Below are 26,421 nucleotides of genomic sequence, written 5' to 3'. Positions count from 1 at the left end.
TTTTCTCCTTTGGCAGTATTCACATTATACTTGGGGTCTTGGCTGTGTGCACGTGCACTGAGCACCTTTAGACAGTGCCAGTGGTGTTGCTTCTGCTGCGTTACTTGGCAGGTGTTCTAGTCGTGTGATGGAATAAGGGTCTGAAATCCTGTGAGCAGGGGAAGAACTCAGCGTGCTGTTGGTACCCAGGGTTCGGCTGTTCAGTTCAATTATTGGAGCGCAGCCTTCATGGGGATAACAGTTCCGAGCTCTGTTATTAAAGGGTTAGGTTGGGTTGTTTTCAAATCTGGAGACCAAAGTCAGTGCTTTTCAGCCCGGACGCTTACCCATGGCTACACCCTGGCTGCAAAATGGTTCCACCCTGCACAGCTTTAGCTCTGAGCTGTGTCCATTTCCTCTCCCCACCCCACTCTCCACATTCCCTGTGCTCCAGAGCCCTCCTCCTCCTCTTCCTCCTCCCCCCAGTCACAGCCCTGATTCCATTAATCTGCTTTAACTCCCGACATCCGAGGCGCTTCCCCTCTGCTGAGTGCCCTTCTCGCTATTTTCTGTTCCCCATGCCAGGATTAGACCGACTGCCTCCTCACAGCTGTACTGCTTTACCCTTCTTTACTGCGATTCCCAGCAGTGAGAAATGAGAGGTTTAGCATTTTGGATCCCACTTTGGATGCAGGACTTTCGCTTTTGCCTTCGCAGCCTTTGTGTCTGCAGGGAGGAGGAATTCCTTCTTTAGATGCAGCGAACCAAAAATGAAAACGAATATTGCCATATTGGTGTCAGCTTTGATTGTGGTTTGGGGTGTTCTTTGGGAGGAGGTTTCTTATAGGCACTTGTTTCAAAAGATGAATACTTGTTCTGAAGGATTTGGAAGTGACAATTACTTGGCATGCTGTCACATGCGAGGACCACTCCAGTATTCCAATAGCAATAGTTCCAGAGAGAATTAACTCACCCCATGTAACCATTTCCATCATCCCAGAGGTGATATATTAAGACCCTCAGATAAATGCAAGGGGTTTATCAGCTGCTATTTGCCTGCAGCTTGTTGCTTTGAAGGAAACAAAGCTGCAGATACAGCCGTGCTTTTAGAATGCATTGGTGCAAAGTCAGGTCCTGCTTCTGCAGGGGGGAAAAGCGTTGCATGTTAGAACCTCTGTATCTCTGTAGTTCCTGAATTGTGACTCTGGGGCTTCTTTGGAACACGATGAGCATTAAATCCATGTGTGCACTGCTGTGTTAGTACAAGTGCTGCGGATCACAGCTGTGGGTCGTGGCGTCATTTCTCTCTGTAAACATTGCCTGAGAGCACTGGGCTTTGTCTGACAAACAGTGCGTTGTGACAGCGTGGTGAAGGATGGTTCTTGGGCATGGGGCTGTCAGAAATAGAAACTCGAGGGATATTTTTAGCAGCTGTAAAAAGATGGTCGTCTTGCTGATGGCCCAGGAGCTCCTGTTGTCTTTGCTCAGAAGGAAAAGGCCAGGAAACAAAGACCTTTTTCCTCCTGGGGGTTTACAAATGGTTTGTGTCGTTTGCACATGAGGAGATCAAGATCTTCCTAAATGTGGGCAAGAAATGTCATTCCTGAAGTTGGAGGTGTCAGAGGTGTGTCTGGATGCTCCACACAGACCCATGGGACAGCTCAGAAGCACCATCATTGATGTCACCCAGCTTTTCTCTCCGGTCAGCCCTCGACAGCAGGAGGAGTTAATGGCCTGCACAGGAAAGCCGAGTTTCAGTGGCTCCACTTTCCCTTTGAGCTCTATTTCCACCCCCACGCTCTCCTGCAGTTGTTCTGGTGGAAGTGCCTGTGCAACCACAAAGTGAACCAGATTGGGGAACTGATCCGGGATTAAAAATAAACTTTTTTTTTTGTGATAAGCCAGGCTATTTTTAATGGCCATCAGTTCCTGTCTCCGTTTCGCTTTGCAGCTATGCAAATAGTTGAATACAACTAAAGGAGCAGCAGAGGGCTGCAGGAGTGAGCGTCTGGGGCAGAGGAAGCTGCTGTTGGCATCTCTCCCCTCGCATCCCTCTGCCCTTTCTGCTTGTCACACTGTGAAGGAAGCAGTGACATTTGCCACCCACCCCTCAGAAGCCATCCAGCTGTGTCAGAGCCACCAGCACAGTGCCCGTGTTGAATGCAGGTGGCTCCAAGCCTGTGTCCTGTGGTGATGGAGGACTTGGTAGCATGGAGCAAACCCTCAGCATGCTGTAGGATGGCACCAGACGGCAAGGAATGATTTTCTGGAACACAACAGTGCCAGAAACAGCACGGATTCAACAAGGACAAATGCAAAGTCCTGTGTGTGGCACGGAATAACCCCGTGCATCAGCACAGGTTGGCAGCCAACGAGCAAGAGAGCAGCTTTGCAGAAAATGTGTTGTGGTGGTTCAAGCTGAGCAGGAGATGTGTGACTGGCAGCCAGGGAGTGCACGTGCCTGGGCTGTGCAGTGAGGGGTAGGGAACTGAGAGCAGACCTAAGGTTGAGGGCCCTGCCTGGCCATCACCTGCTGCAGGACTATGGAGACCACAGGGATGGGTTGGGGTGGGGGACGGAGAGCACTGCTAGTCATCTGTCTGCAGACAGAGCCTTCACAGGAGGCCTTGAATACTGAGAAAGCAGTAGCTGGAGCTCCATAAGCCAACAGTGAGGTCATCTGTTTTACTTCATCAGGATCAATGGGCATGCCAGAAGTAACCTGTCTGTCAGTATATGCTGGTTAGTGGTGTGGGAGCAAAGGGAGGGAGGAATTGGTCTTTTAAAATAGAAAGCTTAATTATCTGATGGAAGTCATTTGCAGCATTTCTGCTTGACCCATTATGAATAATTGGGTAACTTACATTGTTGTAACTGAAATACTCTGCATAAAATATTCTTGTATTTAATACACAAAGCATCTTCTGTGCTGTTTCACCTTCACCAACCTTCATTTCACTGCAAGAGAAAACAGCGTGGAATGTTGAATCATAGAACAGAATCATTGGGGATGGAAAAGAGCCCCATCCCACCCCACTGTGCCCACTGAGTGCCACATCTTTATGGAGTCTGGATGCCTCCTGGGGTGGTGGTGGGCTGATTGTTGGACTTGATCTTGGAGGTCTTGTCCATGATTCTATGCGATGGAGGCATTCTTCTGTGCATGACTGTAGGAGTAGAACACGGCCTCTTGCCTTGTGAGGCTGGAGGGAAAGAATGCCATTTAGGACTTGCAGCCTGGCAGAGTGGTCTCTAGCTCAAGTCAAGGAACTGCTGCCTTCAGCAGAACTGCTATTGGTACGTTGCATCACCTTGGTTTCCTTGCAGCCCTTCCCCAGGAGCCCCATGCAGAGCTGCTTCACTACAGCTTTGTTTCAAAGCTGAAAGGTACCTGAGGCTGAATTCCTTACAGTGACAACCTTGATGCTGATGCACTATAGTTGGTAGGCTGCTGGCTTGGCTTTGTTTTTCTGATGCCTGGATTTGTGACAAGATCTGAGCTTATGTATCTTTCAAGTAACATCTCTTCTTTTTGAATGGCAGTAGTGGTGACCAAGTGTGGGTTTCTGTACTCAGGCTTCCAATGACCCTTTTTATCTTAGGTTTTTGTGTGTAAATACGAGCTTTCCAAGCTAATATCAAAGTTTCAGCGATGCCTCTTTGGCTTTTTTAAAACCAAATCAGTGAATTATTAATCCAAGTCAACAGACTCATAAAGCTTTTCTAAAGCTTCGACACTACGGAAAAGCAGGCTGGTGTAAGAGAATAACTACCAAATAATTAATTGCTAAGGAGACTAATGAGCTCAGCACTAATCCCAGGGCAGCTGTGGGACTGGGGGTGGATCAGAGGCATGGCCAAGGGCTGGGAGCTGCAGTGCTGCGGGAGCATGCTGTCCAGATCCTGGTTTGTGTGCTTCTGCAGAGCTCCAGGACGTGGTTGGATTGCTGGGCAAGGACAGATGCCTTTGATTCATGTAATTCTTTGGCTCAATCCCATTAAAAAGAGCTGCATCCCAGAGAGAAGTGGTTTTGGAATCTTGGGGAGAGGAACTTGATGACTTTTTGGGTTTGGGTGTACAGAGAGTCCTTTGGTGCTTATGTCACTAAGTGGATATTTGTTTTGCCTTAATGTGTATTTGATTAGGTTACTGCAGCTATAAATACTGGGAGCTCCAAAGCCTCTATTTCACCACCTGCCTCTAATCTTGGCTTTTGAGGAACGTTTAATGCATTGTTGTGGTTGCAATTAATCTGTGTGTGTTTTAGCAATCAGTGTCTGTGTGCGGCCAGCAGTGACACGTCGTGTAATGTTCATGGGCAGCTCTGAGGTGGGACGGGAGGAAAGGAAGGGATCTGCTGCCCATGGGGTTGGCAAACACCTGGATGGGGCTCCTGCAGCTGTCCCTGCTTCGGCTGGGATGTGTTCCTGTTTCAGTGCACTTTGATTTGCTTTCTTCACCCTCTGTTGGAGCAGCTGTTGTGTTTTAAATTCTCGTAACTTCCCTTTATGTGGAAATGTTTGTAAAACAAACTTCATTATCTTGAAGGAGAAATGCATGTACCTGTTAACGCTGTGCTCAGTTGCAGAGGTAGTATGGGATGTGTACCCATAAATAAAAGTCAAAGCGTGGGTTAGGAGGGAATAATGCTGATAGCATGTGATTAGAAAAACCAGGCACGGGTGGAGGAAGGTGCTCTGCTTCTGCAGGTACCAGGCAGAGGAATTGCAGAGCTCGAAGCCCCCCATGAATGGGACAGCAACTTTTATTGGTAGCTTTTTGGTTTGTGCAGACTACAGATACAGGAAAGAGTTACTTCACATCAGCCATCACACTTAACCTATCGTAGGCTGTTCGCTCTTGGTGTTCAGTACTTTCAGTGGGGGGTCACAGTGTGGTTGGGGGTCACAGATGGACGCCAGGTGTACACAGTGCATCCTGCTCATGGTATTTCTCCTTGCACAGGTGCTGATGTGACGGCAGCAGAGCCCAGCAGCTCAGACAACCGGGGGGAGCGACCAGACCCATTTGCACACACTGAGGAGCAGCTGCTGGGTGCTGGGGAGGGCAGCTACCTGCCACAGCCCCCCCTGGACAGGGAGGATGCACTGCAAGCTGCCACCGTCGCCAACCTGCGTGCAGCACTCATAAGCAAGAACAGCTTGCTGTCGCTGAAGGCCGACGTGCTGGGCGACGACAGCTCCCTGCTCTTCGAGTACTTACCCAAAGGCACGCACTCTCTCTCTCGTAAGTTTGTGGGTTTGTGTTGTTTGTTTATTGGTGCTTGAAGTGGAAGCGTTGGCGAGAAGAGAAAACAACACGGGTCGCTGTCCTGTTTGTTACTGCTGTTGTGTTCGCATCCGGTACTGAGCTCTGCTTAATCGCACTTGCCATGAGATTTGGAAGCCTGTGTCTGGTATTGATCCAACTTGAATGCTGACTGCTGACTCTGTGAGAGGAAGGCGCGTGGGGCGTGCGTGGAGCTCCTGTTGTCAAACGTCTGTTGTTCTTGTTTGCAAAACCCTGGTTACCAGCAAAGCGCAAAGTGCTGGGGTCCTTCTGTAGCTGGAAATGGTTCGAATCCCAGACTGACTCGTGTTGAGAGAGGAACGTTGCTCCTGTTCTCATAAAAGCAGCTCTGGTTTTGTGGATCACGCAGTCCTTCCTTTCTGCTGTTTATGGCTGGACCTGTAAGTGATGAGCAGCCGCTGTGACACTTGTGCAGTGAGTGGCTCTGTGGGTGATTTGTTGGGGATGGCCAACTTGTACCAGGCTGTGCTCAGTGCAGCTCTTGGTGTACTTCTGTGTTTTCTTCGTCGCTATTGTAAAGTAGGTGGATTCTCTGCTGCACAAAGAAAGAGGAGATATTAATGCTCTATTCTAATAATGCTTTCAGAAGATAGGATGTGACTTAACACAGAGCGAGCTGTGAGTGCCTGAGTACTATCTGTTAGTTTCCAGAGGAAAAAGTGTTTTAATCTATACAGAGAAAATGGACCAATTAAATGGCATGAAAATTCACTTCAGATATCTGTTGTATTTTGACTTTCCTCAATGACAAAGAAAAGGATAACTTCCAATGATTGCTTGGGTGTGCAATGAAGAGAAATAACTGGACTGCACGATGTCAGTGTTGGAACCTCTTTTCCTTTCCCATATCTGAATTTAGAAAGAAAATAAAGGTTTTTTACCTTATTGTGCTGTTTAAATATCTGGGGGAAATTACTAACACAACGTGCCTGTTAATCCTGCTGTAGTTCAGTGACTGTCTCCAATTAAGCCAGGGTTGCAGGTCGGCTGCTGCTGGGTGTCCTGTGGGCTGGTGGTGGGGTTGTGCAGAGTGTGGCTGCTGTAGGGCTGCTGTGATCGATGCTGAGGGCTGTGATTGATGGCAGCTGGAATCAGTGGCTTCGTTTTCTGTCATGATGAAGTGGAGTGATAATGGGACCATTCTCCATCTGTCATCTTGCTTTTGGTTGGGGCATTTTAGGTTTTCCTTCAAAGCTGAAGGACTGCTTGGCTGAAAGATAAATGAGTGCAAACCAGTCATGCAAACCAGACATAACTTTGGACGAGAAGTTAGAGATTCCCTCACCTGAGGAGTGGGGCTCTGGTGCAGGCACGGGGTAGGCAGGAAACCAGCTGGGTCTGCAACAAAGCTGGATGGGTTTAGCAGTGGGGGAATCTGATGGACTCAGGAGCGTCCCTTCCACTCCTTGGTTCCTGGTCCCTTTATTGGTACTTGGATTCCGTTCACCTCAGCTTTAATTATCTTTCTGTAAGTGAATTGCTTAAGACAAAGGGATGATTTGCTGGCTGTGTCTGCAGCTCTACGGCAGCAGTCGATATGGCTGCGGCTTGTTCAGGGCTTTGTTTTTATTACTTACATCATTCAGATCACAAACATCTACTTCTTTTAATCACTTGAAGTTATTCTGATGCCACTGTCTTGTTTTTAAGCGGTCCTTCTTGAATACGATATGACAGCAAAGCAAATGCTAAGAGTATAGGGATCCTAAAACACTGTCTGGGTTGGTGCTTGCTTTGTAGGTGTTTCTGGTGCTCTTTGTCAAGCACAATTTGAGGATATTGAGTCATATGGGTTATACCCTCCCAAAGAAAAAGGGAGGGGGAGCAGGAGCACAACGACTGAGGTTCTGTTTTAAATACCCAGACCAGCACTGTATGTGGCCGTCCTCATCTGTCTGATTAGAAAAGCAAGCACTCCAATCTCCAGAGCTTTTAAGTGATTAATCCCTCCTGAGTTTAAAAAAAAATACCCTATTTCAGATCTTAACTGCTCTCACTGCGTTGTCTTTGTGTTTTCCTACGCGCTGACGCAGTGAGGAGCTGACTCATGCAGTGGCTTGAACACTGGTTTTTCTTTTCTAGAGGAACAGCCTCAGTTGTGGTGCAGCCCAGGGGAGCACACGATGCACGCTGAACGTGCCGATGGGCCGTTCCTAAGGGGACATCAATCTCAAGAGTTACTCCATACATTTCAAGTTTGAATTTTACTTCCATGTAGTTCACGCTGCTGTAAAAGTTAATAGAGGATATCCCAAGGTTTTCATTTTACTTTTCCTAATTCACTGTATATTGTTCTGATATATGAGGTGTGAAATTACTTAACATTCAGTAAATGGAAAATGAGGCACAGGATGTGAGGAGCGATTTTGTCTGCATCAAAAGGAGCGTCACTGTGCTGCTGAGGTACAGCCAGGCTGAAGTTCAGTGTTTCTGAAGCCAACCAACTCAAACTGACTTAAATGCAGGACGGAAAGTTCCTGTATCTTGTTGTCTGGGTGGTGTGAATGGTGGCTGCATGGTTGGCTGGTTGGGTGGCTATAGGGTGACTGGATGGATGACTGTGTGAATGGCTGTGTGGCTGGATGAGTGGTTGGATGGATGGTTGGGTGAATGGCTGGGTAGGTGGCTGAGTAGGTCTCTGTTGGTGATGTTCATGACACGTGCTTGAGGCTGACTGCTGCTGTGCAGTCAGAAACATGAGTGTAGAGGTTTTGGAGAAAGAAATGTGTGAGTTATTTATGGGCAGCACTGATGTCTTCTTGGGTATTGCTAATTACTGAGCCTGCATGGCTTCGTTCGGGGCTGTTCTTTAGATGTGAGGTTCAGCTTTCCCCTTTACATGGTTTTGGGGCTGTTGGTTATTCTTTGCCACTTTCCAGCTTGAGCTGGAGCTCCTTGGTGGGACAGTGCTGAACTTTGGTAGCAATGTTACGTGTAGTTACAGCACGGCTATAAAATCTCAAAGGCTTTAGTTGGATGCTTTTAGATGTTTTTGCCAAGTATAATCCAAAGAATGAGAATTTTAATACACTTTAGGGAATAAGTTGGTTCATTTACATCTTTGTTTTTCTCTTTATTTTCAGTTTTTGTTTTTTTTCTTCTAAAAGGAAGCGTTTCAGATTGGGGGTGGTTGGGTTGGGCTGCCCCAAGGAGCAGCTCCCACCCTACACTGCACGCTGCTTTGTGGGTCTAAGTTTGGCTTTTCCTGTTTACCCTTTTGCAACTGAAACTGTTTATAGAAGCAATTCCTATGGAGCTTGTTGTGCGAGCGATTGCATGGCACACAGAGCTCTTTTCTTTTGGGCAAACCAGCTAATGCTTTATTTTTAGTTAGCAGTTCATCGGAGCCAATAATTTATACTTGCACGTTGTGTTAAAGGAATACATTTTGCACAGCGGTCGGTTTCCCAGCTGGGAATTAAAGGTATTTGGTTTGGTGTGGAATTTTAGAACGGGGGGGAAAACAAGATTTAGGGGAGAATGGGTGTAATTGTAGATGAGATGTGATAACCTTTCCTCTCTGTTTCCCACAGCAGCATGCTGTCCAGCTGCCAGGGAACGCTGTGCTCACATAACACTGCTAACCCAGTGCATCCCTGTGCAGAGCTGGCAAAAGGGAAGTGCTTCATTCCCTATTTAAAAGTGAAAATACTTTGCATTAAAATTCAACGAATGGAAATTTGTCAGGGAAAATGGTTTCTCACCGTACTGATCAGAATGGGACAAAACAAAGGGTGGGTTGTTCGTATGGGTTTCTCCTCTTGTCTTATTTACACTAGTGAAACCCAAATAAACATCAGTGATTGCTTGAAAAATCACGCTGCTGCCGTTGAGTTGCGTTGTTTGAGAGCTGATTTATTGAATAATAATAATCAAGTTTGGGATCGTTCAGGTTTAGAAACTTCTGTGCAGTTTTACTTCAATGCCAACGTTGTGACCCAGATCAGGGCATTGTGTTCCAGCACAGCTTCGGCTCTGCTGCTCAGTGCTGCGTTACGGACTACAACTCTTGTGTGCACAAAAGTTCTGTTTGTACACTTCTGTATTGGAAATGAAAAGCCTTTATGGCGTAATGCTTTAAATATGGATTTACTTTCATGCAGTGTTTGCTTCTGACTTTTCTACTTGCTCACCCCAAAAAATAATAATAAAAGACCAGCGCAGTGCATCGTTACCGTGGTGCAGTCAAGGTGTTGGCTGCTGGTCAACTAGTTGTGATGTACACCGGTCTTCATTATACAGTCCTTGTTTCTCTAAGGGTTTCTCTTTACTGATGCAGCTTTGGGGATGTTGTGTACTGTTGGCTGCTGAGGGGCAGCGGGTGGCTGTGCTCTGCTTCCATCACACCAGCAATGGTCTCCTGCTCAACTACAGCAGGATTTTGGAATGGAACAACTGTCGTGTGTGACTGAATCACTTTGTACAACTGTTGGGACTTCCTGCTTGCTAGGAATAGTGTCAAAGCCATATCTGTCTGTATTTTTCCATCTTTTATAAAGCACTTTGAGATCAAGGCTGTGTTAAATAAGCTCATATTTGGGGCTCCAAAGCTCCAGCGTCCATTTCCAAGAACCCTCATTTACACCCACACTTGTGTGTGCATTCTGTGAAGCTCCCAGTGCCGTGTTGGCAGTGGCTGCCAGCAGAGCCCCCAGTGCCAGGAAGTCTCTGCCCGTCCCTGCTCTGAGCTGGTGCTGGTGCACGTGGGTGAGATTCGTTTCCTGTGTTCCCCAGGGCCTGGCACCAACTGGAGTCGTTCCAGGGGCGAATGTGATGGCAAAGTGGAAGCTGCGTCCCCCCCGCTGCCTGCAGCACACCTTGCCACTCAGAGCCCCCCCGCCAGCTGCTCCTCTGGTGGCATGTCACCAGAAGCCACCGCGAAAGGAGAGCTGCCCTCTTCCACCCAGGTAAGATCATGGGGAGAAAGGCAAAGGCGTCGATTGAATCCAGTTAACCCCAGTCAGGAGTGCTTTGAAAGACCATGTCATAGAATCACAGAATCATAAAGGTTGGAAAAGAGCTCCAAGATCCCTAAGTCCAACCCCAAACCATCCCGCCATGCCCACCAACCTGATCCCTCAGTGCCACATCCATGGTGCTCAAACACCTCCAGGGATGGTGACCCTCGCCCCTCAGATCATTGCAAGAAGCCAACTTACCACCAATATCTTAGATTTACTCTATTATCTGTTCTAAATAAATACAGGTCATCTTAAAACTAGAGGTCTGTTAGGTTCAGAGCTGTTGCTGTCCTTATATCCCACTTTCTTCCTAACCACAGTGTGCATTCGAAAAGCTTTTCCATTAATAACGGTGTAAAGGTAGCTGAGCTCCCAGCTCTCTGCTGCCCATTTCTGGTGGTTTCAATATGGGCTTCTTGCAATGATCTAAATAGATTTAGAAGCAAATTGCCACAGGGGAACAGAATAGTTGAGTTGGAACGATCCTTAAAAGTTGCAGAACCACATTATGGTTGGGTTGGAAGGGATCATACAGCCCTCTCAACCCCTGTGTGGGCTGGTTGCCCCCCATCAGCTCAGGCTGCCCAGGGCTCTGTGCAGTCCGTCTGGGGCACCCAAACCTTTCTGAAGCATTTCTCAGGCTCTGTAGCTTGGCACTACCCGTGTGGTGGCAGCCTGGCTTTCCCCATGCAGCGCAGAGCACAGGAGCTGAAGGTTCAGCCTGCAGCCTTGCTGTGTGGCCCCGTGCCGGGCCACCATCTGCCACACTGCAAACAGGAAAAAAATCAGCTTTTATTTATAATGTGGATTAGCAATGCCAGGGAGCGTTGCGTAAGGGGAAGCGAGTTTTGCATGGGCTTTGCTACGTGGAAGGAAAAGCAGCTGCGTGGGGCAAAGGGAAAATTTTCCACTTCTTTTGTGTTTGGTGGCAACGTGCCCTGGGTCTGCCACCGCTCTGAGTGCGAGCTACAGGTGCTGAGGGACACCAAGAACTCAGTTACCGCTTGAAATAGGTACGTTGGTGGCTGCCCTAACCAGCAGCCCCACGGAGCACTGCCTGGTGACCTAGCTGTGACAAAGGGAGCTTTGTACGGGTGGTGATGTGGGCAGGACAAGTGGTGAGCTGTGGGCATGGGGCCTGATGGCATCACGCAATGACAGAACAGCCTTACAGACCATCTCGTTCCACCCAGCTGGGGCTGAGCACTGAGGATGGGTGCTTTATGGGCATGCCATAACCTGAGCGTGCTTTCCGTTCGCAGGCCGCTTGCGATGGGTTTCTAGCACTTTGGCCATTTGATAACTCTGACTCTGGTAAGTAGAGAGTAAAAAACGCTTTAGAAATGACCATTATTTTAACCCAACAACAGCGATTTGTACACGTGTGTGTCTGCTTCTATTTCAGACACGTGTTTGAGGTCAGAAGACACGGACGTAACCCGCGATGGCCTGTTCCCAGACCCAGCCCTGCCCAAGGGACTGACCTGTGGCTTCTGCAGGAGGGTCTTTGAGCGTGCTGAGGACCTGCAGGAGCACATCCACGAGCACATCTACCAGCACGAGGCTGCCCTCTCCCTGCTGCTCCCTCTGGACGCCCGCACGCGGCCTGGCCTGCTGGGTACCATAGGTACCATACCTCCCAGCCGCTTCCAGTGCGCCCAGTGCCCCGCCAGCTTCACGCTCAAGTCCAACATGGACCGCCATGAGAAGACCATCCACTTCAACTGTAAGAAGATGCAATGTCCTAGCTGCACCAAGCCGTATCGTGACAAGACAGACTTAACGCAGCACCTTGTGTCTGTGCACTCGATCGAGCGCGCTTTTGTGTGTCTCCTCTGTGGCAAGGGCTTGGGCACACAGAAGAACCTCGCTCGCCATGCCAAGGTGTGCTGCCCGGCCGCCGTGTGTGCTGGGCCTTGCTTCTGAGCTAGGAAAACAAATGGTTTCCTTACAACAGGTGTAAGGATGTAGAGTAACTCCTCAAAACTGACCAGGTTGGGTGCTGGTGTGAGACACAGCGTAACTGCATCGTGGTGCAATTCTGGTGTGAATATCCTTGGTCAGTCTGCATCGTGGCTCTTTGGATGCCTTAGTAGTTTGATATCCTGGGTACTTATCTTTAACTTTATGCGTCAGTGGATCTCAAAGTGCTTTATAAAAGAAACGGTGATGTTTTCCTGAGCAAATAACATCCCTAAGCCCGTGAGCATGTTAGCAGTGGAATTAATGGCAGAGTTCAGTATTCTGTGTTCTGGTCCCACGTTCTGTCCCTGGTACAGTTTGAGCATTTCGGGGCTTTTCAGCTTGAAATGAGGAGCTGTGGGAGCACGGGGCTGCTCAGCACTATGAGGTGCCAGGACTGAGGTTCTGTCATCTGAAGGAGAGGGGGAATACAGATTGGGGCTCAGAAATTACTGCAGTGTTGGTATATTTTAATACTTTATATCATTTTTGTGTTTTTAGGAGTTGTTAGAAAATACACCTGGGTATGGCTGGGCCTTTTTGGGGTTGTGCAAATTTTCCAGCTAATTTATTTAATATAATTTATATTAGCCAAGGTGAAAGTATGCTTTGGAACTTGAGGAGGATTTGTGTGGAGAGTCTCAGCACATAGAAAACCAGAAGTGGTTGTTAGTGGAAGGTGGAAATCCTGTTTTGTGACATGAAATTACTTATTTAAAACACCCCTAAGTGTCTCTTGCCATACATTTACTTGCAAAACCTAATTATAGCAGCTGTTAAATGAAAGCGGCATAGTTAAGTGCAGTTGTTCTCATCAGCTTCTTTGGTGTCATGTCTAGTTCATAGTGCACTGGCTTTTCTTCTTCCTGCGGTCAGCTTGTTCATTGCACTGTGGTTTACCTTGCTCATCAGTAAGCAGCAAGGGGAGGTAGGAGAAAGCTGAGCGAGAGGAGAAAGTTGTGGCCAAAATGGGTTTCACCTGGAAACATGGGAGGAGCACAGCAGGACTGTGCATCAGCAGAGGATTACAGTGAGAGCTCAGTTCACGTGGGGACAGTGGCATTTCCTGCTGGTTCTTTGTGTGTCTGTGTGCAAATGTTATCCCATTGTAATATCAGCCACAAGTCTGGTGTGTCTGAGGGACATGGGCAGTGGGAATGTTGAGTTGGGTTTGGTTGAACTTGAGGATCTCAGAGCTCTTTTCCAACCTCAATGATCTGTGACACTGCTATGGTTGCACAACCAAGCTGTGCATGTCCAGGACTACTGTGAGAGCAGTGTGAGCCTTGCAGCTGCTTTATAAGCTTTTGTGGTAGCTCAGCCATAAAATGGATGGTTGATATTCGTGGTAAACCCCTAAAGGGCATCTGGTCATTGAGGTACAGTCTGGTGGTGGAGGATGTGGAGGACTTTGCAGTATTCCCTTCTCCCAAGCACCTGGCTGTGTAATCCTGGTTGCAGGTATCTCTGGGTTGGTTCTTTCTGAAGTGGGGTAAAGCAAGCGGCTGGGGTGTTCCAGTGGGGTGTGCTGTGCTGTGCTGCAAAGTGAGGGTTGGGCATTGTGCCCTTTGCTCCATCAGCTTACAGCCCACCTCCCCAGTCTGGACTCTCAGGTGGCTCTTTTTGTGGCTGTTGTAATGCAAACGGTTACAAGGTCAGACCGGAAAGGTATCTGTCACAAATAGCTTTGTGCCATCACTGTGAACCTTCTGTAAGACTTCTGCAGGAGGAAGTGGGCTCCTTGCCTCTGGTAACTACAATGAGCATGTCAAATCCACTGTAGGACGGAGGATCTCAGCGAGCACCCAGCAACACTGCTGAGTGCTCTGTGTGGTACATGCCTATGGGGCAGGTCTGGTGTATGCCTTATCCCCTCTGCTTTCCTACAGCCTGGCATTTATAAAAATCCATTAGCACACATGATATAGCGTACTTAGGATGATTAACTACAATTTGCTTTCTTTTTCTCTTCCTCCCTTGTTATGTAAACGATAGATTGCTTTGAGAAATGGTGATAATTAGGACAAAAATGGGTGAAAATTAACATATGAATAGGAAGCAACAGAATCGTAAGGATTTTAGAGATTTAAAGGCATATCTGTGTGGATGGTCTATCCCAAATTTATAGTGGGTGGATGTCCTCGGGGAACAGCAAACACTCGGTTTCCACCTGCTGCATTTTGCATATTGCACTTTCATTGTGTTTGGAGGAGGAAATACCAACACAGCTGCTGTGTGCATTCTGCTGGCAAATTGGACCCCTGGGCTGTCAGTGCTGGATGCGTCCCCTGAGCCCGCTGTCTGTGCACTCCTAAGGAGATGACAAGAAGAAAAGAATCAACAGTGTCAGAATGGCTTCAAATAAAATTTCATCGTTTTCCAGTTCAGTATAATGTGGTTTCGAGGGGGGGAGGAAAAAGACCATCAAAGCCTTAGACATGTAGAGCTGGCTTGTAAGGAGGCTCACCAGGGCCACGCTGTAGTTTGGCATGACGTGTTCCTCTGTATTTCTATATCTGTGCACCGTGGATAGTTGGAAGCTGGATAATGAAGCGTACACAGTCCTGACTTCTGGTTTTTGCTGGATAAACTGTGGTCATTGCACTTCCACTGACATAACGCTGGAGCACACACAGAGGACTTGCTTACAGCCTCCAAATCCTGGCACAGCGTGGCACTGCTGCTGGCTGGTGCTCTGCAAACAGGCGTTGGGGTTTTAGATACCAGTATTTAGGATGATTCCTGAGAGCAAATCAGAATTGCCACAGGTTGCCAGCCTGCTGTGTTTGCTCCTTAACCAGCATTAGGCAGTGTGTGTTGGGCTGCTCAGTGTTTACCTTCTGCCTCATTCAAAAGCTGCTCTGATGAAGGCGCTCAAAGCTCTCAGCTGCAATGATATGGTATAAGGACGTGGGTTTAGCAAATTGCAGGTGGTGAAGGAGTGAGTGTGATTTCACAGTGATCTGATCTAACAGGAAAATGCTGAACCAGAACGCTGACCGCGAGGGGACATTCTGAAAGTAATCTCTTCGTTTCACTTGCTCTCTTGCAGTCAACGAGTTCACAGTGATCAGGAAGAAATTCAAGTGCCCCTACTGCAGCTTCTCTGCCATGCATCAGTGCATCCTGAAGAGACACATGCGGTCCCACACGGGAGAGCGGCCTTACCCCTGTGAGATCTGTGGGAAGAAGTTCACGCGCCGGGAGCACATGAAGAGACACACACTGGTAAGGGCTGGGGGCTGTGTTCAGTGTAAGGATCGCAGTCATGGAACTGGAGGGGTTGGAAGGGACCTCTGGAAAGCATCTAAAGCAGATTCTCCATAGTAGGTGGCAGAGAACGCCCTGCTGGCCACGCTCTTTGTAATACATGCCAGGGTGCCATTAGCCTTGTTGGCCACCAGGGCACACTGCTGGCTCATGGTCAACCACTGGCCAACCATTGGCCACCAGGACATCTGGGTCCTCTGCAGTGCTCCTTCCCAGCAGCTCAGCCCACAGGCTGTACTGATTGTATGCTTTGGGAGTGGAATGGAGGCGATCTGCAAATTGAATTAGGTCTCCATTTCTTCTGCTGGAGTCATTCTAGGTCACTGACTTGGTGCTTGGAGCTTGCAGGTCAGGTTCACTTTATTATTATACATTTGGGGAGATGAAAACAGAATCAGAATATCTGTGAATCCATACAGAAGAGGAGTCTCTATCCAAATCACTCCTTCAGACCATCTTCATGGTCTTCATCTGCCAAAGGGGTGATGCTCGTGGCAAGCTGAATGTCTGGGATCATGTGCTTTGCTGGTCTGGTAATCTTATTTCCATTGCATGTGGTATTTTGTGCTTAATTGTCAGTTCTCTGGTAGATCTGCAGAGATGAGTGCTGATAGGCACCAAGGGAAAATGCACTACAGAAATAACATAGAAAAAGGAAACAGGTTTAGCACACAAAAAACCCACTTTTCTTTTCTTTCAGTTCCTCACTCGAGAACTAAAGACAAAAGGGGCTATTTTAGTTTCGTGTGTTTAGCTCAGATCAAAAAGAATTTTTTTATAGCCTTTATATAAAGTGTAAATTCAATAGAAATGTCTGTTTTCTTTGAGTCAGATGGTCCAAGTAAACACGGGTTTTTCTTCCTGAAGTCTTTGCATCTCGGATGGTGCCTCTGTGTGGTCACAAGGTGTAAGTGGTGCTTCCCAGCTGCAGGAGCAGGCAGTGTCCAGCAGGAAGTGCTGCCTGGGGGTATCCAGTTCTGGTATCCAGCTCTGGTTGGAGGAGATGGTTCTGTGTGTGCAGAGCTTCCTTCCTGCTCTGCTTGCAGCATCCCAAGCTGGAAGTTCCTCTCAAATTCCTCGTTTGATCAAAGGCATTTTCAAGAGGATTTTGAGAACCAGAGTGTTGTGATAGTGATAGGACAAGGGAAAATGACTTTAGACTAACAGAGGAGAGATTATTAGGTGGAAATTCTTTACTCTGAGGGCAGTGAGGCTCTTGCACAGAGCTATGGGTGCCCCATCCCTGGAGGTGCCCTGTGCAGCCTGGTCTATGGCAGCTGTCCATGGTTGCAGCTGGATGGGCTTTAAGCTCCCTTCCAACCCAACCATTCTGTGATGATGTGATTTCCCATTGCACTGCTTTGTTACAGAGTAGAATTAAGTGTGATGGGTTTAAGTTGCACGATGAAAGCCGTGGCAGTCTTGGTTTGCAGTAGGGGCAGCTGGGCACCCTTTGTGCAGCCCTCAGTCCAGCTCCATCACCGTTAACCTTTCTGCTCATTCCCTTTCCCAGGTGCACAGCAAGGACAAGAAATACGTCTGCAAGGTGTGCAACCGGGTGTTCATGTCTGCAGCCAGCGTGGGCATCAAGCACGGTTCCCGCCGGCACGGCGTCTGTGCCGACTGCTCGGGGCGCGGCATGGCCGGGCACCTGGAGCCCAGCGGGGCCGAGGGGTCCCCTGAGGAGCTGTACCCCGGAGAGGGGTCGTATATGGAAGACCCGGATGACATCAAGGTGGAGGGAGATGAGGAGATGGGAGACGACGACGACATCAAATGGAAGGATGACGTAGGCATGGCGCACGATGACGTGATTTTGGATGATGACAAAGACGTCGACTCCTCGCAGGAGAACTCTGGGGAGAACGACAAGGATTTTACCTGGATTTCTTAGGGATCCTTTTGTCACGTTCTGTTGTTTGTAGGGGGAGGGAGGGCAGGGGAGGAAGGAGTATGTTGGAAAAACTACATAGCCTTGTTGTCGTCCACGTGTGCAAAATTATTTGTGTTTTCTAAACGAGTCCTACTCTGTTCCACTTGGATGTGTGTTAGCAACACGGCCTCGCCGCCCGCTGTTCCTCCTCGATCCTGCATGGGGATCCTATGGGCACGTGCCCCCGTCCCACCCTGCATTGAGCTCCAGGAGATGTTGTGTCTGAAGCAGGTTTTGGGTGGTGTTAAACATCCCATCAGCAGAGGAATTGCAAACTAACGGTGGTGGGAACGAATGGGTGCACGTTTCTGAGGGCTTCCCCTAATGACGCAGGCCTTTTGCAGGTTATTTAAAGAGGGTTTTTATTGTTGTTTGTTTTTTTTTTTTACCGAGCCAAATAGATCAAAAGGCAAGTGGGATTGCAGCCTTACAATTCTTGTCATAAAAGTAGATTTTTAGCTTCCAAAAGGATCACTATCAAAAAAAAAGATCATGGCATTTCTAGGACCCAGTGGCGTCGTACCCATGTCTGGTCTTCCAGCCTTGTGTCTCCACACCCACCGATGGGTGCTGGCATTTTCATGAACTCTTTGCTATAAGGACGCAGGGAATTGTTTACCCGTTGGCGTTTTCCACGGATATTTTCACTTTTCTCCCTTTGCTCAGCTGCCTTTCTCACAAATATATGCAAACGGTAGGAAAAGCGAGACCTGTAGGATGAACTGTGAACCACGGCACACCGCGGTGGTGAGGAGACCCAAAATCCTGCTGGGATCTCACCTGGGTGGGCTTCAGTCCATCGTTGGTAGGTGTGAAAGCTATTAAGGAAACCTTCAATCTCAGCTGCACTGGTTTCATGTAAATTTGCAAATAAAATGTTTTTATGAGAACCAGGTTTCTCTCCTGCCGTGTCTCAGAAAGGTTTGGGTGGCTCCAAATGGTTGGATGCTCCGTGTCCATATCGAGCACCGCTGCCTTCTTCCAACCCCAAGGAAATGACAACGCAGTGCACTGAGGGGTCTTCCAGGCAAGGAGGAGTCCGTGTTACCTTTCACCTCTTTGCTTCTGGTGCTTATTTTTTTAATGAAAAGGAAAAAAACAAACCAAAAAACCAACAAGGCAAAAAAAAAACAAACCCAACCCCAACAAAGCTGGAGGCCTCACCCTTCCCTCGTTACGGAGCAGTTTCCTACGCTGCGATGACGCTCTTTGAAACCTGCCACAAAGGACAACCTGGTGCCGAAAGCCAAATGACTCCAAGGTGCTATTTATTATCTTCAGATGGTGGGAAAGGCTGCCTATGGTGGGGAGGGAGGTTCTTGCAGGTGTTGGTTTCAATGGAAGCGTGGTTCTGCCCGGCAAGAAAATAGGGTTAGTGGTACCATCACCATAACTGATGCCTCGGGGCTGGAGCTGCTGGCTGCCAGCACTGCTCCCTGCAGCTCCATGAAGACACCAGTGTGCATTTCTGTTGGTGTTGGTGCACATTGGGAACTGGGTGTATGTGTCCAGCTGCTGCCATCAGTGCTCATCCCTGTGTGTGCAGGGGCTGCAGTGGAGGTGGGGGGGTCATGCAGAAGTGTTTTCATTGAGCTGTACAGACCTTCATGTCGCACTGTAGCTCCATGCAGAGCCCCGCTGCCGGGTTTGAACAGACAAAAGCAATCCCCGTGTTCTACCATCAGCCTTTACAACCATCCCCAAGGTCCCAAAGCTGCCCCAGCCCCGTCCTATTTAAAACAAAACCTGTACACCTTTGCCCCTTTGTTTCTGTGACATTCCATTCCATCCCACACCACAAGAGCTGGGAACCCCCCCCCAGAGCCCAGGGTGACCCCTCAGCTTTACTTCATATTTGGAAACGTTTCCTATTTTTCCTTCCTGTCCTTTTTGGACACCGAGCCCAGCGGTGCCGACTGGGTGCACTCTCAGAGCTGAGGATGCAAAAGAAAAAGGTTCGAAGTGAATTAAAGCAGGAAGCTCCACAGGAAAGCTTACATAGCGTGTTAGCATTACCATCCAGCACCGCTTCTCTATGGGGCTGCACTCCGTGTCCCATACAGAGCCCTCTGAGCCACGCTAAGTGCTGGAGCTTCACTGCCCCATTGGGAACTCCACGTACATGCAAAAACTGGAATCCTTGCAATACTACAAACAAGACGATTTTATCTCATCCTGTGGCTCCAATGAAAGCTGTGCTGGATGGTTCTCTGTATGTTCCGGTCGCCCCGCGTTGTGTTTTTGGGTTCCTGCCTCTGTTTTTAGTTCTGTGTAGGACGAGTGCTGTGTACGGCTCCCACCTCTATTTATTTCTCAACGTGCTTTAAACCTGCCTGCAGAAATCAAGGCGGACAGAAAGAGGGCAGCGTTTGGAGATGATGACGATGAATTATTTCCTTTAGCTGGGAATATTCTATACGATAACTGACTTTCTAATAACTATTATCAAGCCTGTGTTTGTATTGAAGGTGTGTTTAATATTGCGGGGAAGGAGACTTTGGTCTCGGAGGTCAGCAGAGGACGTGGCTGTGTTGTACCGATTCCCTGTCGATGTAGTTCAGCTGATAGGACCTTCCTTTGGTCTCTGTCTGCCCGGCACCCGGAGCTGTGCCCTCTATACATACATTGTGATGGGACTTAGCGTAGACGTACGTGCAGAAATCAAAACCCTTTCAATAAACTGGGGAAATTGCTGCTAACGTTTCGTCTGACTTTTCTATGTTCACCTCCAGCCGTGCTCACTGCATCAGCTCCTGCCTTCATCCTGCAGGATGGGCTACACCAGGACTAACCCCATCCCGACCCCCCCATCCAGCCCCCCCCATCCCAGCCCCACACCAACACGCAGCTCAGCGTCACCCTTTAAACAAACAAAAAGAATCCAAATCTTTTATTTTTTTTCTTACGAATCCAACCCATCCCAGCACCTCCCCAACCCCATCCCAGGGGCATCCAACGTGGGGACCCCCCCCCCCAAACCCCAGGCAAAGGGAGAGTAGGACTGTGCCTGGGGAGGGGATACAGGGACTGGGAGGGGACAGGAGAGGGGGAAAGGCCCAAAAAGCCCCACCAGTCCCTCAGGCTGGAGGCAGTGCAGCCCAAAAGGGGGTGGAGGGTTGGAGGGAAGGGGGACAAAAAGGGGGGGGGGGGAGTATTTAAAAAATAGGAATTTTCATATATTTCATTTAAAAAATAAAAACACACCAAGGAGGGGGAGAAAGGAGGGGGGAAAAAAAAAGGGAAAAAAAAGAAATATAAAGGAAAACAAAAACGCAACAAAACAGAAAAGGTCTTTGTGCAGTTTGGCTTAGTGCAAACGGGCGCGTTCTGTAGGCACTTCCCGGAGTGCAGCCCCCGGTGGGAGCAGCTGCTCCCCAGGTACAAAACAGAGAGAGGAAAAACACGCCACAAAGAGTAAAAACCCCCGCGGGGTGCAGGGGGGGGCGCCCCGTGTGTCTGTCAGCCCCCAATTAAGGCGAGGGTAGGGAACAGGACCCGCCCCCCCCCACTCCCCCAAAGCCCCAAGGCACAGCTTCTCCCAGCAGCACACGGCCCCCCCAGCAGGGACATGGGCTGCAGGTAAGGGATGGGGGGGCACGGAGGGGGTTAGCTTATCTTCAGAGGATAAAGAAAGGAGGGGAAGCTCTGTGTTGGCGAGGGGGGGGCTGTGTGCATTAAGCTTTGGGGGGGAAGGGAAGGCAGGGCCAGGCCCAGCTGTGCATGCCCCCCCCACCCCATAGTCCTCCCCCCAACAGCGTGGGGGCTGTTCCCTGAGTCCAGCCCCGGGGGGGAGCGTGTGTGTGTGTGTGTGTGTGTGTGTGTAAGGGGGGTGGGGGGGCGCGAAGGCACCTCAAGTGCAAAATGTGCAATTAGGAGAGCTGGGGGGGCACGGCAGCAACGGGGCTCAGTCGAGGAAGCGCTGGCAGGCCTTCTTCCAGCGGCACGCCGTGCACCACAGCTCCCGGTTCTCCATGCCGTACACCTTGCGGCACTTCTTGGCCTCCCCCCGGGGCTTCCTGCGGGGCATCGCTACGTCACTGCGGGGTTAGGGATGGAGGAAAGGGCAGAGGGGATGGGGACACAGCCACACCAACTCACCTGGGGACAGCGGGGGGCTTCGGCAGCGCCGGGGTGGGCAGAGCCGGCGTCCTCGGCCCGGGCACGGGTGTTCCTGAAGGACGCTTCTCCCCACCTGTGGGTCCTGAGGGGCAGCCCTGGGATCACGGCACCACGTCAGCACCCACGGGCGCACGCAGCACCACTGAGCACTGAGTTCCAGCCCAGCCTCACCTGGTACGCGTGGTCGGTGTGGACGTGGCAGAGGCCGGGGGGTGGCGGGGGGCTGCGGGGGGAGCCCAGAGGTGGCTCAGGGCTGGGGAATGGCGGCAGCTCGGGGCCGGGGAAGGCGGGTGGCACGGAGGAGGTGGGCGAGACGGGCGTCAGGCTGGAGAGTCCATCCGTCAGCGAGTCCACGTCCACGTCCAGCTCCGTGTAGTAGAAATCCTCCTCGCCGTCGCTCTGCTCCAGGTCGGCTTGGCGGCTGTGGGGGAGCAGGGTTGGGCTGGGGGCGGCCCCACAGTGGGGGTCTGTAGGGCTGGGGGCTCCGGGGGCTGCCCCAGCGCTTACCCCAGGTGTGCGGTTCGGATGTGCTTCTGCATCCCTGAGGAGCTGCTGAGGACTTTGCCGCAGCTCTTCCACAAGCACTTGAACATCACCTTGGTGGAGTTCTGTGGGCGAGTGGGGTCAGGCCAGCAACTCCAGCCCTGTCCTCATCACCATTCCCAACCCCAATGCTATTCCCAGCCCAACCACCTTCTTCATCCCCATCCCCAACTCTTAACATCAAGCCCACCCCCACTCCCACTCACAACCCCACCCCATCCCCACCCAACTACTTCACCTCCAAGCACTATCAACCCTTACAATCATCCCCATTCTCAGCCTCACCACCTCCAGCCCCAATCCTATGGCTTCCCCACCATCATCTCCAGCCTCAACCCCATCGTCAGACTCATCCCCAACCTCATCCCCATCCCCATCCCCATTGCCATCCCACCTTCCTCTTCCGCGGGATGGGCTCTCCAAACATGAAGTGGGTGCTGTCAGGTTCCTCGGGGCCGTTGTCTGGCGCTAAGGTGGGCAAGAAGGCACTGGGGTCATGGCTGGAGAGTGGGGGTGAAGGGGTGGAGGGGGTGGAGTGGTCGCTGGGGGGGTCCCAGCTCCATTCCCCGCTGGTGTTGCTGCTGCTGCTGCAGCTGAAGGACATGGCTGGTGTCTCCTTCCAGATCCCACTGCCAAGCTCTGCTGCAGAGAAGGAAGGTCAGGTCTGCACCACACACCCAGGGACAGAGGCTGAATGTCCCCATTCATACCTGGGCCGGGGGGTGCTGGGGGGTGTCCGATCCCCAGAGGGCTGCTGGAGAGGCTGGTGAGCACAGCGGCTGCCATCACTTCATCGATGCCCGCCTTGCCAGGGAGCTTCCTGCCAGTGTGAGCACAGGGGGCTGTGATGAGCACGGCCAGAACCCCACACCGCCACCCCTCTGTGCCCCCCACCTCCCACCGGGTGCCCACAAGCTGAGGAGGGGACACGGGCTGGCACCGAGAGCCTCGTGGGCACTGACACCTGCACTGAGAAAGCTGAGCCCAGCTGGGGCCAAACAACTTCCTGAAGTGGAAAAAAAAAAAAACCCACAACAAAATGAAGAAAAAACTAAAACAAATGAGAGAGAAAGAGCCAAAAAAACAAAGTGAGCGAGAGGTCAGGAGCAGCAGAAGCCATTTTGCAAGTGAGTCCAAACGCTGCAGTGGGACAAAGCGGGACAGCCGTGCTTTAGGGCTGTGGGGGGCTCCGCTCTGATGGCCACGAAGGTGGGAAAAGCACTTGGAAAGCAAGGCAGGGATTTCTCTCCCTGCGCCCCAAGCCGGAGCTGTTCAAATTGGCGCCTCCACGCACGCAGTCCCGGCTGGACCCGGTGCCAAGCAGCTGCCGACCGCCCCGACGGCTCCGGTTACGGCACCGGGCGCTGCGCCACGACGCGGGCTGTGCCAGGAGCCCCCATGGAGCAGCCATGGCCTCGGCGTCCATAGAGAGGAAGGGCCGGGGAGACCCGCACGCCTTTATCCACGCGGGTGAGTGGAGAGTACCATCCCAACCCCACCCTGACCCATCTCCATCATCTCCATCCTCACCCCCGTTCCCGACCTTATAACCATCCTCCCCAACCCATCCCCATCCCGTCCCATCATACCTGTGTCCTGGTAGGGGGATGCAGGCTGCGTGCAGCGCCAGGCACCGCTCCAGCCCCGCGTCCAGCACCCTCAGCACCGCCTCCTGCTCGGGGGGCTGCAGTCCCAGCGGCTCCCCCAGGCACCGCAGCCAGCCCCGCGCCGCCGGCAGCCCCGCGCTGTGCCCCGGCAATGCCTGCAGGGAGAGGGGCGGCGTCAGGGGCTGATCGCGCTGCTGGTGGATCCCAGCCCCGATGGATTCCCCGGTCTCTAAGGTGGGGAAGGAGGTGGCAGCGTTGTGCCGGAGCGTGCTGGGATCCCACCGGCTGCGTGTCCCAATTGGATCCCAAGCAGATCTTCCACCTGGGAAGCGATTGGGAAGCAGCAGGATCTCCCCAGGCACTCACTATGGGGTGTCAGCACCCAACGGATCCCTGTGTGGGCAGATCCCAAGGGGATCCAGCGGGGCTGTGCTGGGCAGGGCTGGCATCCTCCAAAGCAAAGCAGCGGATCCGTTTGGAGCAGCACACCGGGATCCCACAGGAATCCCCGCAGTGCCCTGCAGTGGCTCCCTCCTCACTTAGGAGATCCCCAAGGGCCGGGATCCAGCTGGGATCCGCTCGGGATCCCTCCCATCCTTCTCACCCGGGACACCACTAAGGGCTGCGATGCAGTTGGGACCCATTTTGGAACCAGCTGGGATCCATTTGGGAACGGGTCGCTATGTCCGGCTGGGCACCCGTCGGGCTGCAGCCGGGATCCGCCTCGGACCCAGCCGGGCTGCGGTTGGACCCACAGGGCGGTTCGCGGGGTCACCGGAACCCCCCCAGCCGCTCCCGCCAGAGGCTCCGGGGGGGGCGTGTCCGCCGGGCGGCCGCCAGCGGGCAGCAGCGGATCCTTCCCGGGGGCGGCACCGCAGAACGGGACAGCACCGGGGAGGGGGGGGGGGGGGGGGGTAGGAGGGTGGGCCCGGAGGGCGGCTGGGGGGGGTTCCCTTCTCCTGTCCCCGCCGCACCCCCAACCCCTACTCAGCCGCTGGGGGAAGTTTTCTCGCTGTCATCCGCCGCCTTCCCCGGTACCTGCGGGGCGCCGTCGTTCTCGGGCGGGAGGCGGCGGCGGGCGCGGCGGCGGCGGGCGGCGGGCGGCGGCAGCAGCAGTGCGCAGGCGGCGGGCGGCGGCGCGGGCTCCATGCGGGGCGGCGGCGGCCGCGGGGCCGGGCCCGGCGCGGGGCGGGGGGGGGGGGGGAGCGCTCCGGCGCGCGGCCCGGTGTCGGCGGTGGCCACGCCCCCTCCCTGCCCCGCCGCTTTTTCCTATTGGTTCCCCCGTGGCGGGATGGAACGCGGCCGCCTCGAGGGTGGCTTCCGATTGGTCGAAAGGCGCTGCCACTTGGCGCGCCGCGCCCCGCCCCGCCCCGCCGCGCACCGGCCCCGCCGCCGCCACCACCGCCCCCGCCGCGGCCATCTTCGAACCGCCCCGCCCCGCCGGCACCGGCTCCGGGGGGAGGGGGCCGAAAAGCGCCGTCGTCCCCTCTACGAAAGCCCTCCGGGTTCGGGCCGGCCCCGGGCGCCCAAAGTCTGAGGGGACCCCCAAAGCGGTGCCCCCCCCCCCCCCCTCCTCCCCCCGTGATAATGCGCTGCGAAGTTGCGGAGACGCTTCAGATCCGAAGGGCGGAGAACGGCGGGGCCGCACAGAAAGTTGTGCCCCCCCCAATGGAAAGTTGCTGCCCAGGATCAGAGGGTTCCCCTCATTATTACAGTGACCCCCATGAAGCTCCGCTGCCCCCTCCCCCAAATTATACATAGTTGGAGTCCTCCTCCCCCCCCCCCCCCAGAAAGGAAGCTTAAAAGTTGCAGACCCCCCCCATCAGCCATAGGGATCCCTGTCAGTTGTAGGGCTGCCCCCAAAGTCACGCCCCCTCCCCAATGGGAGGACCCCCCATAAGACAGAGTGCTCCTCCAAAGGTATGGGGCCACCGCAGCTGTATCAACCCACATCTGCAGGGTGTCCACAAATGGGAACCAAAGGTTTGTTACCACCCAGGATGAGTTTTGGGCTCTCCCAAAGGCTGCAGGTGTGCTCAGGTCTGATGGGGTACCTGTGTGTATGGGGTACCTGCGTTTATGGGGTACCTGCGTTTATGGGCTGCACAAGGTACACTGGGGGCCCAAGTTGCACGGGGTGCATGTGGTGGCTGCATTTATGGGGGGCACGAGTGCACAGGTTGGCACAACCCACATCCTGCTTGTGGGGCAGCGAGCAATGGGTGCTGTCCTGGCTCTGTGCTGTTTGATTTGGGGCCTGAAGGCCAGGACAGAGTCCGTGCAGCTGTGTCCCCTCACACACACCCCCCCCCCCCCAGCAGCCCCATGTGTCTGGCCTGGGTGTCCCCTTGTCCCTCGGTGTGCAATGAAAAGAGTGGCCCTGGGGTATTGAATTAGCAACGATAGGGTGCAGCCAGCAGGGGTGGGGGTAGAAGGGCAGGGGTTCCCCACAGCCACCCCCCACCTGGGGTTAATGGTTAACACCAGAGAGATCGAGCCCACATTGTGCAACTGAGCCGGCACCTTGGGTGCATTGCACAAGGTAGAATGTAGGGCACAGCGTGGGGCTGTGTGGGACATGGGGCTATAGGGCGCTGGGGGTCGTATGGAGTTCCATACAGGCCCTATGAGCTGGGGTGCTGTGCTGGGGTACAGAGCGGCTCAGGCAGGGCTGGGGGCTGTATGGGTAGGAGGAGAGTATGGGGTGCAGCACCATATGGGGTGCAGCAGAGCATA

The 26,421-nt window shown here is 52.2% G+C and overlaps 2 protein-coding genes across 7 annotated transcripts in view; one reads left to right on the top strand and one right to left on the bottom strand.

Moving 5' to 3' along the window:
* ZBTB46 (zinc finger and BTB domain containing 46) overlaps positions 1-17,503 on the top strand; it is a 34,650-nt gene extending 17,147 nt beyond the window's left edge. For 3 of the 6 annotated variants that reach the window (XM_072350121.1, XM_072350122.1, XM_072350124.1), the window contains 6 exons: positions 4,946-5,227; positions 10,025-10,197; positions 11,514-11,565; positions 11,657-11,977; positions 15,266-15,441; positions 16,997-17,503. In XM_072350121.1, coding sequence (XP_072206222.1) covers positions 4,946-5,227; positions 10,025-10,197; positions 11,514-11,565; positions 11,657-11,977; positions 15,266-15,441; positions 16,997-17,377 — 1,385 coding nt within the window. In that variant the 3' untranslated portion in view covers positions 17,378-17,503. The remainder of the gene's footprint in view (positions 1-4,945; positions 5,228-10,024; positions 10,198-11,513; positions 11,566-11,656; positions 11,978-15,265; positions 15,442-16,996) is intronic. The other 3 variants (XM_072350123.1, XM_072350126.1, XM_072350125.1) reach the window with 3 other exon arrangements.
* Positions 17,504-20,291: 2,788 nt separating this feature from the next.
* SLC2A4RG (SLC2A4 regulator) lies at positions 20,292-25,105 on the bottom strand. Its single transcript, XM_072350280.1, is given in 9 exon segments — positions 20,292-21,432; positions 21,515-21,630; positions 21,707-21,956; positions 22,043-22,143; positions 22,473-22,720; positions 22,789-22,898; positions 23,668-23,840; positions 24,724-24,885; positions 24,887-25,105. Coding segments are annotated over 9 exon segments (1,491 nt in total). The 3' UTR covers positions 20,292-21,320.
* Positions 25,106-26,421: the final 1,316 nt, after the last annotated feature.

The sequence above is a fragment of the Excalfactoria chinensis genome, chromosome 15 (genome assembly GCF_039878825.1).
Source record: "Excalfactoria chinensis isolate bCotChi1 chromosome 15, bCotChi1.hap2, whole genome shotgun sequence".
Lineage (NCBI taxonomy): Eukaryota > Metazoa > Chordata > Aves > Galliformes > Phasianidae > Excalfactoria > Excalfactoria chinensis.
This window is presented reverse-complemented; position numbering and strand designations above follow the sequence as displayed.